The 10,805-nt window shown below is 58.8% G+C and overlaps 1 protein-coding gene across 2 annotated transcripts; it reads left to right on the top strand.

Annotated features, from left to right (window-relative positions):
• Positions 1–551: 551 nt before the first annotated feature.
• LOC138835309 (inhibitor of growth protein 4) lies at positions 552–9,469 on the top strand. Of its 2 annotated transcripts, none has more exons than XM_070033880.1 (8): positions 552–653; positions 3,476–3,547; positions 6,680–6,846; positions 7,033–7,138; positions 7,521–7,626; positions 7,815–7,962; positions 8,457–8,518; positions 8,647–9,469. In XM_070033880.1, the coding sequence occupies exons 1-8, from the start codon at positions 617–619 to the stop codon at positions 8,684–8,686; spliced, it is 738 nt and encodes a 245-aa protein (XP_069889981.1). In that variant the 5' UTR covers positions 552–616; the 3' UTR covers positions 8,687–9,469. The 2 variants fall into 2 exon arrangements, with proteins under 2 accessions (XP_069889981.1, XP_069889980.1); XM_070033879.1 differs by having other exon boundaries at positions 7,518–7,626.
• Positions 9,470–10,805: the final 1,336 nt, after the last annotated feature.

The raw sequence follows: 10,805 nt of genomic DNA, 5'->3' as shown, positions 1-10,805 counted from the left end.
CTAATTTTGGGGGTATAGCTCAGTGTCAGGGCGCTGGGCAGTGTGCGCTAGGCCCTGGGTTCGAGGTCCAGCTGCTCCTGTGAGGGGACATCTGGAACGCAAAGACTCTGGAGAAAGTTCTGGACCTTTGTGGCTCCTTCCCAACTTGTCCTGGGGGAACATCTTGACTTCAGCTCCAGATTGCACATAAAGGAACGAATAACGTGTAGCGTCTCCACCTGCTGAAGAGGGAGGATGGGCCGCGACCCCGCACAGCGCGCTCCTCGGCCCCCACTAGGGCACAGTCTGGGCTTGGAGGGAAAAAAGTTAGCTAGACACTGCAAAATGGCGCCCTTCCATGACGTCATACAACCGCGCGCGGCGCCGCAGTCAGGGCAGAAGCGGGCGGAAGTGGCCTCGCTAGGGGCCGTCGCCATTGACCTACGTCACAGGCAAAGGCTCGGGCGAGGGGCGCCGGTGCGCGCGGCTGGCGGGTGAGGGCGGAAGAGGTCGTGCGGGAGGCTGAAGGAAGGGCGGAAGCCGTCTCCCCTCAGCGTCGCTCCGGCGGCGTCCGTGCTGTCTCCTACGCGTCAGTCACTTCCGAGGCGAACCGGAAGTTGCTTTGTTTTGCTTCAAGATGGCTGCTGGGATGTATTTGGAACATTATCTGGACAGTAAGAGCGGGCCGGAGGAGGGGGTCAGGGGTCGCGGGGCGTGGGGGAGCCGCGGCCGCGGGGGCCTGGCGCCCCGAGGTCCCGGCCCGGGGGCCCCCGGCGTCGTGAGCGGGTCCCGGGCGGCCATTTCTTGGACGATAAAGAAGGGGGGCGGGGCGGCGTCGGGCCTGGCTGCGGGGTGCAGACGCGGGAGCGGGGTCCGGCGGTCCGCGGGCCTCTGCAGCCGCACCCCGCCCGGCGGCGCCTCCCGCGTCTCCGCAGCCGCGGCCTCCGCCCTCACGTCGGGCGGTGCCCAGCAGCGGCTCCTCCGGGGCGGGCGGGAGCGCGGCCTCGCTGTCACAGCTGTCAGAAGAGCGACCGCCGCCTGCGGGCCGAGGGCGCTGGGATCGCTGGGGGGGACGGAGGGGGGCTGGGATCGCTGGGGGGGCCGAGGGCGCTGGGATCGCTGGGGGGGCCGAGGGCGCTGGGATCGCTTGGGGGGGCCGAGGGCGCTGGGATCGCTTGGGGGGGCCGAGGGAGCTGGGATCGCTTGGGGGGGGACTGAGGGGGGCTGGGATCGCTTTGGGGGGGCCGAGGGGGCTGGGGATCGCTTTGGGGGGGACTGAGGGGGGCTGGGATCGCTTTGGGGGGGCCGAGGGGGCTGGGATCGCTTTGGGGGGGACTGAGGGGGACTGGGATCGCTTTGGGGGGACTGAGGGGGACTGGGATCGCTTTGGGGGGGACTGAGGGGGGCTGGGATCGCTTTGGGGGGGACTGAGGGGGGCTGGGATCGCTTTGGGGGGGACTGAGGGGGCTGGGATCGCTTTGGGGGGGACTGAGGGGGGCTGGGATCGCTTTGGGGGGGACTGAGGGGGGCTGGGATCGCTTTGGGGGGGACTGAGGGGGACTGGGATGTCTTTGGGGGGGACTGAGGGGGCTGGGGATCGCTTTGGGGGGGCCGAGGGAGGTTGGGAATCGCTTTGTGTGGGGCTGAGGGGGTGCTGGGGATCGCTTTGGGGGGGGCGAGGGCGGTTGGGAATCGCTTTGTGTGGGGCTGAGGGGGTGCTGGGAATCGCTTTGGGGGGTGTCGAGGGGGTGCTGGGAATCGCTTTGTGTGGGGCTGAGGGGGTGCTGGGAATTGCTTTGTGGGGGGGCAACGGGTGCGGGAATCGCTTTTGGGGGGGCTGAAGGGGTGCTGGGAATCCGTCCCTTTGTGGAGGGAGGTTGTGGGGTGCTGGGAATCGCTTTGTGGGGGGGCAAAGAGTGCTGGGGATCACTCTGTGGGGGACTTGGGGTACAGAATCACTTTGTGCGGAGAGATTGAGGGGGTATTGGGGTTTCAACTCATGGAACTCGGCCTTGCTAGGCCTGGGCCCGCCCCCAGCTCTGAAAGGCTTCTTTTCATGGCGGTGCAGAAAAAAAGTCTACTTCCCATCAAGTACCTGATCTAGTGTTAGGTTTATGTCTTGTGTGTAACCCAGCTCTTCACAAACCCGTCACCCTGAGTGTCTAAGGAGCTGTTATAGATTAGTTATAATGGAACACTGTGTGTGTGTGTGTGTGTGTGTGTGTGTGTGTGTGTGTGTGTATGTGTTCTGCTTGCATGTATGTGTCAGTCCTGTTATGGCTTAGTCATAATGGAACACTGTGTGTGTGTGTGTGTGTGTGTGGTGTGTGTGTGTGTGTGTGGTGTGTGTGTGTGTGTGTGTGTGTGTGTGTGTGTGTGTGTGTGTGTGTGTGCTGCTTGCATGTATGTGTCAGTCCTAGGATTTGAACTCAATGCCTGGGCGCTGTCCCTGAGCTTTTACAAGGCTGGTGCTCTACCACTTGAAGTACAGCCTCTCTTCTGGCTTTTTGGTGATTCGTTGGAGATGAGTCTGAATCTTCAGCCTGGGCTGGCTTTGAACGGTGATCCTTAGATCTCAGCCTCCTAAGTAGCTGGGATGACAGACATGAACTGTCAGAAATGGTTAGTAGTTAGCTGGCAAGACTAGATGACTGAGAAAGGCAAAGTTTAAGGTGGTACTCTTCTATTTGGGAAAGTAGTGAGTTGGACAGGGCACCATTGCTGAGACAGGAAATCCTGGAGTAACAGCAGGTGTTTAAGTCAATTTTGACTTAAGCTTGTAGAAATATATCCATGAGCGTCAACAAGATCATTTAGGGATAATAAATTGAGAAAATGAAAGGAGTAAAATCTAATCTCATGACAACATTTAAGAGCCAGGCTAAGAAAACTTCAGAGATCCAGGAGCTGAAGGTTCATGCCTATAATCCTGCCTACACAGGAGGCTTAGATCTGAAGATTGAGGTTCAAATCCTACAAAGGCAGGAAAGTCCACGAGACACTTATCTCCAATAAACCTCCAGAAAACCAGAAGTGGCGCTGTGGCTCAAGTGGTAGAGTGCTAGCCTTGAACTGAAAAGCTGAGGGACAGCGCCCAGGCCCAGAGTTCAAGCCCCATGACTGACAAAAATAATAATTCAGAGGCAAAAAAAAAAGTGTGAAACCCTGAGTTTGAAACCTCGTATGCACACAAAACCAGTTTGAGGCCAGGCGCTGGTGGCTCCCGCCTGTCATCCCAGCTACTCAGGAGGCTGAGATCTGAAGATTGCAGTTCAAAGCCAGCCGGGGCAGGAAAGTTGGTGAGACTCTTAACTCTAATTAACCATCAGAAAACCAGAAATGTCTTGGTGGCTCAAGTGGTAGAAGAGCTGCTGAGGGATCACGCCCAGGCCCAGAGTTCAAGCCCCACGACCAACCAGAATAAAAAAAGGCATGAAGGGGTCTCTGTGGCTCATTCACAGACTCCTGCTGCTGACTTGGTTTCTCTTTTTCCTAGGCATTGAAAACCTCCCCTTTGAGTTACAGAGGAACTTCCAGCTCATGAGGGATCTCGATCAGAGAACGGAGGGTACGTGCAGAGGGTTCGTCCGCGCTCATCCTGTCTCTTCCGGCTTGCTGGTAGCTATAGCTCCTGGAATGATCTGGGGGATTATGACTTTATTACCTCCTGCACTTCCTAAAATCTCTTACCTGTTCCTGCAATTCTTTTTCTTCTTCTTCTTCTTCTTCTGCTAGTCCTGGGACTTGAACTCAGGGCCTAGGTGCTATCCTTGAGTTCTTTTTGCTCAGGGCTAGAGCTCTACCACTTTGACTCACAGTTCCACTTCTGGTTTTAGAGTAGTTAATTGGAGATAAAGAGTTACAAACTTTCCTGTCTGGGGTGGTTTCTAACTTGATCTTAGATCTCAGCTTCTCGAGTAGCTAGGATTTCAGGTGTGAGCCACCGGTGCCTGGCTGTTCTTGCTTTTTTTGTTTTGTTTTGTTTTGTTTTGCTAGTCCTGGGGCTTCAACTCAGAGCCTGGGCACTATCCTTGAACTTTTTTGCTCAAGGCTAACGCTCTACCACTTGAGCCACAGTGATACTTCTGGCTTTTACTGTGTATGTGGTACTGAGGAATGGAACCCAGGGCTTCACGCATGGTAGGCAAGCACCCTACCACTGAGCCACCTTCCCAGCCCATGTCCTTACAATTAAGAGAGAGTATTAATGGTCTTCCTTTCTTCATCAGCTTTTTCCATAATGTGAACTATTGAGACATTGTTTTAAGGATGCAGAGATGCTATGATCTTTCAACCTCCCTCAAGAAGAATTTTAGCCAGGCGCCAGTGGCTCATGCCTGTCATTCAAGCTACTCAGGAGCCTGAGATAGGAAGATCCGAATTCAAAACCAGCCTAGGCAGGGGAGTGTGAGATTCTTATCTCCAGTTGATTAACCAAAAGCTGGAAGTGGAGCTGTGGTTCAAGTGGTAGGGTACCCAGTCTTGAGCAAACCAGTTAAAGGAATGTGTCCAAGCCCTGAGTTCAAGTCCTCACACTGGCACATATATAAAAGAACTCTAGACACCAAGGTTGGTCTGGAGGCGTGGCTCAGTGGTGCGCCGCCTGCCTAGCAAGCCTGAGGCCCAAGTTCAAATTCCAGAAAAATAAAACTAGAGATCCCAATGCTGACTCTAAAGTCATTTCTGCTGTCCATTTGGATACATGGATGGAAGAATGAGAACGTATCTTTTGTTACTGATAACCACCCCAGAGCTCACAGTGGGCCTTGTACTGCAAGTTCTTGCTGTAGTCAGGACCACTGCCATGGGAGAACTTCTTACAGAAAAAAAGAAAGAAGCCGGGCGCCGGGGCTCCCGCCTGGCATCCCAGCTACTCAGAAGGCTGAGACCTGAGGCTGGCAGTTCAAAGCCAGCCTGGGCGGGAAAGTCCGTGAGACTCTGATCTCCCAGGAACCACCAGAAAACCAGAAGTGGCGCTTGGCTCAAGTGGTAGAGCACCAGCCTTGAGCAAAAGAAGCTCAGGGACAGTGCCCAGGCCCTGAGTTCAAGCCCCCGGACTAGCACACACATAAAAAGTAAAGCTGGCTGGGCGCCAGTGGCTCATGCCTGTAATCCTAGCTACTCAGGAGGCTGAGATCTGAGGGTCATGGTTCAAAGCCAGCCCAGGCAGGAAAGTCTGTGAGACTCTGATCTCCAATAAACCACTAGTAAAAACTGGAAGTGGCGCTGTGGCTCAAGTGGTAGAGCACTCGCCTTGAGCTGAAGAGCTGAGGGACAGCGCCCAGGCCCAGAGTTCAAGCCCCATGACCGTCAAAAAAAAAAAAAAAAAGTAAAGCTAAGCCTGAACTGAACTCTGGGTAAGTTTGCACACACTGGGCATCGACCCCTGAGAACTGCCTCCCTAATGGTGAGAGTCAGGTGACTTTCTTTCTAGAACCTTCCTAACTCCTGCGTCCTTACGTAAAGGCCAGCTAGAAATGATGAGATTGCCAGGAAGGCAGTGGAGCATAAACATTGCGTGTTTACCCAGCTCCCGGGCTCGCTGTGGCTCTTTGCACGTTCTTTTCTGTTTGGTCAGGTGTTTTTTTTTTTTTTTCCTTTTGCCATTTTTATGACCTTGTCAAATGTCAGGGAACAGCATCATTGTTATCTCAGGACGTCGAGAACCTTCCAGAATTAACTGTTAGGAGCAAAATCTAAGACACAAATGCAGAGCGGGGAAAGCAGAAAAGGTAGCAGAACTGTTTTCAGCTCTGCAGGGACAGACGTACATGTGACGGTCATGAGTTCAAGGCCAGCCTGGAACAGTGGCAAGACCTTACCTCAATAGAGTGGCTGGGCTGGGAAGGTGGCTCAGTGGTAGAGTGCTTGCCTAGCATGCATGAAGCCCTGGGTTCGATTCCCCAGTAGCACATAAACAGAAAAAGTTGCACTGTGGCTCAAGTGGTAGGACAACACCCAGACCCGGAGCTCAAGCCCCAGGTCTGGCAAAAGAAACAAAATAAGAAGAGTTGGGGGAAGTGGGGGGGGGGGGGCGGGAGGAAGCTGGCCGGGCGCTGGTGGCTCAGGCCAGTCATCCCAGCTACTCAGGAGGCTGAGATCTAAAGATCACAGTTCAAAGCCATCCCAGGCAAGAAAGTCCATGAGACTCTGATCTCTTATGAACTACCAGAAAACTGGAAGTGGCGCTGTGGCTCAAGTGGTAGAGCGCCAGCCTTGAGCTGAAGAGCTGAGGGACAGCGCCCAGGCCCAGAGTTCAAGCCCCACAACCAAAAAAAAAAAAAAAAATGGACTCCAAGGCCAAGTCCTGTCACCACCCCCCCCAAAGGAAACGAAAAGAAAGGCAAAAGAAAAGAACTGCTTTAAGTTGTTTTTAAGACAAGAAGATGGCTTTTGCAATTAAAAACAAACAAAAAAAAGCCTCAAGTCTCCCAACACATCTTTAAGCTCTGCCACTTGGAGCTCACTCCTGTAATCCCAGCTCCTCAGGAGGCTGCAATCCGAGGGCCACAGTTTGAAGTCACCCCAGGCAGGAAAGTCCCTGAGGCTTCTCATGTCCAAGTAACCATGAAAAAGTCAGAGGCCGGGGGCATGGCTCAGGGGGTGGAGCACCAGGCTTAAGCAGAAAAAGCCAGGTAAGAGCACAGTGCTGTGGATTAGGTTCCGTGTAGACGGGAGCCAGCCTCTGTCTGTGCTGCAGATCTGAAGGCCGAGATCGACAAGCTGGCCACCGAGTACGTGAGCAGCGCGCGCAGCCTCAGCTCCGAGGAGAAGCTGGTCCTGCTTCGGCAGATCCAGGAAGCCTACGGCAAGTGCAAAGAGTTTGGTGATGACAAGGTGCAACTCGCCATGCAGACCTATGAGATGGTACGCTTCCCCCCTCCCCGCCCCCCCCGCCCCCCGCCCCCTTCTGCAGCGACCCCAGGGCCTTAGACCCTGCCGGGCTGTGTTTGCTGTGGTTGGTTTTGTGTTGGATCCGAGCCAGCTGGGCCTGTTTCCTGGTCCTTAGAACCAAACTCTCCCCCCCCCCCCCCATCTCCCTTTGCCCACCAGGTGGACAAACACATCCGACGGCTGGACACGGACCTGGCCCGCTTCGAGGCAGATCTGAAAGAGAAGCAGATGGAATCCAGTGATTACGACAGTTCCTCCAGCAAAGGCAAAAAGAGCGGGCAGGGGGGCGGTGTGGAGGGGGGGAGGCGGAAGACATGCTGGGCACTGCCAGGGTGGAAAGTGGGCCAGGTGAGGAGCTGGGCGCCCGTGGCTCTTGCCTGTCCACGCCTAGCCACTCGGGAGGCTGAGATCCAGAGGATCGCAGTTCAAAGCCAGCGCCATGAGACTCTCATCTCCAATAAACCACCAGAAAAGCAGAAGTGGCGCTGTGGCCCAAGGGGCAGAGCACCAGCCTGGAGCTGAAGAGCTGAGGGACAGCGTCCAGGTCCCAAGTTCAAGCCCCAGGACTGACCCAACAGAAAGAAGTTTCTCGTCCCGCATGCCCCCCTCCCCCCATCCCCACCTCATCTCTCTGTCTCCGCTAGAAGGCAGGAGCCAAAAGGAGAAGAAGGCCGCGCGGGCTCGCTGTAAGGGCAAGAACTCGGATGAGGACGTCCCCAAAGCCACCCAGAAAAAGCTAAAACTCGTGCGCTCGTGAGTGCCCGGCCAGGCCCGCCCCGCCCCGCCGCCTTGGTCCCCTTGCCCCCCCTCCCTGGTACAGACCGGAGAAGAGCTAGGAGCGGTCACCCCGCCGTGCCCCCCCCCACGGCCTCCTCCCTGGCGACTCGGGGAGCCTCCGGTGGCAGGGGCCGCTGACCCTCTCTCTTCCTCTTGGAATGCAGAAGTCCTGAATATGGGAAGCCCTCAGTGACCTTTGGCAGTGTCCACCCCTCTGATGTGTTGGATATGCCCGTGGACCCCAACGAACCCACATATTGCCTTTGTCACCAGGTCTCCTATGGAGAGATGATCGGCTGTGACAACCCGGACGTGAGCTGCCTTTTTTTTTTTTTTTGGCCTCTGTGCGGAGAAGGGGGGTGGGGGGAGGCAGGGGGAGAATGGGAGTGATCCTCTTCAATAGCCAGAAATCCCCCCACCCCGTCCCGTGGCACACGCCTGTAATCCCAGCCACCCAGGAGGCTGAGATCTGAACATGGCGGTCCAAAGCCAAGTCCAGGCTGTGAGAGTCATCCCCAATAGAAAATAAATAAAGCCCGAAATGGAGCTGCGGCTCCACTCCAGGTGCCAGCCTGGAGTGAAAAGAGCCAAGTGAGACTCCCCCAAGGCCCTGAGTTCAAGCCCCAGCACTCACACACACGCACAAAAGAGGGTGACTCTTCAGAATACAAGGGTGGTGGTTGGGGCTGTGTCGCCCTGGGACTTGGCCTGGAGGGACAGAATAACTCCCGGCTAAGGGCTGTGCCTGCCCGGCCTCCCGCTCAGCCTCCCTGGTCCCTTACTGCCCTGGCCTCTGCCTTTCTCAGTGTTCCATTGAGTGGTTCCATTTTGCCTGTGTGGGACTTACCACCAAACCTCGCGGGAAATGGTAAGTCCTGAGGCCCGCGCAGCCCTCGCCCTCTCCTCCTGCTCCCCCCTGCCAATCCGAGCGGTGGAAGCCTTCTCTGCCCCCCCTCACCCCCCCTCCGCCCCCCCTTCTCCCTTGCCGACTCTCAGGTTTTGCCCACGCTGCTCCCAAGAACGGAAGAAGAAATAGATGAAGACCAAGACCCATTTCCACAGCCCCCCGATCTGGACTTGGGAAGCGAGGATCGCCTGAGCTAGCGGCCCCGGGGGAGGGGGTGCCCAGGGAGACGCGAATGGGGGGGCTGCCGTTCCCCCCTTCTCCTCCCCTCTCCCCCTCCCCCTTCCTGGTGCTGGGGCGGCGCCAGCCCTGGGAGAGCCGCAGCCGACGGCCGGGCCGCGCTCAAACCATCCTTGCCCGCCTTTGCGTCCAAGAGGTCGGTGCTGCTGTGCAGGGGGGGGGTCCTGCTCCCGCCCCTTGTGCGCGGGGCGGATTTGCAGGCCCCCCCAACCCCGAGTCTGTCCTCTCCCTTGTGGGGGGGCGCTGGTGTGAGATTTTCTCCTCCATTCTTTCCAATTTTTCATGGTGAGGGGTCCCCCAGGTCCCTGGGGCGAGGGGCGCCTCCTTCCTCTGAGCCAAAGGGGATGGCGGATCCCGACCCTGAATGAATGAGGACGGGGCAGGCGCCGTGGCCCGCCGACGGTTCACCTGTTCAGGACCTGGGTAGGTAACTCAAAGCCGGCCGCGCGCGCGCATGCGCGAGCCTGGCGGACCTCGGCCGAGCGTCCCCTCCGCGCCCTCCAGGGTTGGATGGGGAGGACGGGGCGCTAGGAGGGAGCCAAGATGAAATCCTGGGGGTGGGGTGCCCCCGTGCTGGCCTCCACCATTTCTGGAACTTGCTAAACTGTGCATCTATTATCCATCAAACATTGCCCACTAATTTTTTTTTTCCAATAAAATGATGTATTTGCGTTACCTGTGCTGGTGTGACTTTGTGTGTGTGTGAGAGAGAGAGAGAGAGAGAGTCGCAGCCTGGGCTTCGATCACAGCCTGGCCGCTGTCCTGGGCCTTTGTGCTCGAGGCTGGCGCTCTACCGCTTGAGCCGCAGCTCCGCTTCCAGCGTTTTGGTGATTCGTTGGAGATAGGCTCGCAGACTTGGCTGCTGGGGCTGGTTTTGAACCGCCGTGGTGAGATCTCAGCCTCCTGAGTAGCCGGGGTGACAGGCATGCGCCCGCCGCGCCCTCCTGGCCTTCTGCTTTTTTGCTTTTCCTTCCCATCTGCTACCCTGGGGGACCCCAGTTCCCTCCGGATCCCCCCTGAACTCCTCCAGGCTCTGGGGTCACCCCGGGAGCCCTGCCTGGAGCACTGGGCCTGCGCCAGTGAAGAGCAGATTTGGCCTGCGGGTTCCTGGGTTCCTGGGTTCCTGTGGCCCTGTCCTATTCCTGGGCGGGGCCTCCTGTCTACCACCTGTCAGCTGACACCAGGCTCTGGGCGGAGCCTCCTAGCCCACCTGTCCAGCTCAGGCCCCGCCCCTCACCTGCCGTCCCCTCCCCTGTACAGGCCCCGCCCTTCCCCCTCCACCTGTCACAGCGCAGGCCCCACCCATCACCTGCACAGGGCCCGCCCCTCGCCTCTGGTCCACCTGTCAGCGCAGGCCCCGCCCCTCGCCTCCTACTCGGTGCTCTCCCCTGTGCAGCCACCCTGGCCTGGCTCCGCCCCGTGCCAGGCCCCGCCCCTCCAGGCCTCACCCCCATCAGGCCCCGCCCCTCGCCCGGCCCCATGCCAGGCCCCGCCCCCATCAGGCCCTGCCCGTCACCCACCCCCTCCCCTGTGCAGGCCCCGCCCCTCCAGGCCTCGCCCCATCAGGCCCTGCTCCTCGCCCGGCCCCGCCCCTCGCCCGGCCCCATGCCAGGCCCCGCCCCCATCAGGCCCTGCCCGTCACCCACCCCCTCCCCGGTGCAGGCCCCGCCCCTCCAGGCCTCGCCCCATCAGGCCCTGCTCCTCGCCCGGCCCCGCCCCTCGCCCGGCCCCATGCCAGGCCCCGCCCCCATCAGGCCCTGCCCGTCACCCACCCCCTCCCCGGTGCAGGCCCCGCCCCTCCAGGCCTCGCCCCATCAGGCCCTGCTCCTCGCCCGGCCCCGCCCCTCGCCCGGCCCCATGCCAGGCCCCGCCCCCATCAGGCCCTGCCCGTCACCCACCCCCTCCCCGGTGCAGGCCCCGCCCCTCCAGGCCTCGCCCCATCAGGCCCTGCTCCTCGCCCGGCCCCGCCCCTCCCCGGTGCAGGCCCCGCCCCTCCAGGCCCCGCCCCCGC

This window comes from Dipodomys merriami, unplaced genomic scaffold, assembly GCF_024711535.1.
Source record: "Dipodomys merriami isolate MVZ:Mamm:240054 unplaced genomic scaffold, mDipMer1.0.p SCAF_233, whole genome shotgun sequence".
Classification (NCBI taxonomy): Eukaryota; Metazoa; Chordata; class Mammalia; order Rodentia; family Heteromyidae; genus Dipodomys; species Dipodomys merriami.
Note: the sequence above shows the minus strand (reverse complement) of the source record. Positions and strands in the feature narration are given on the sequence as shown.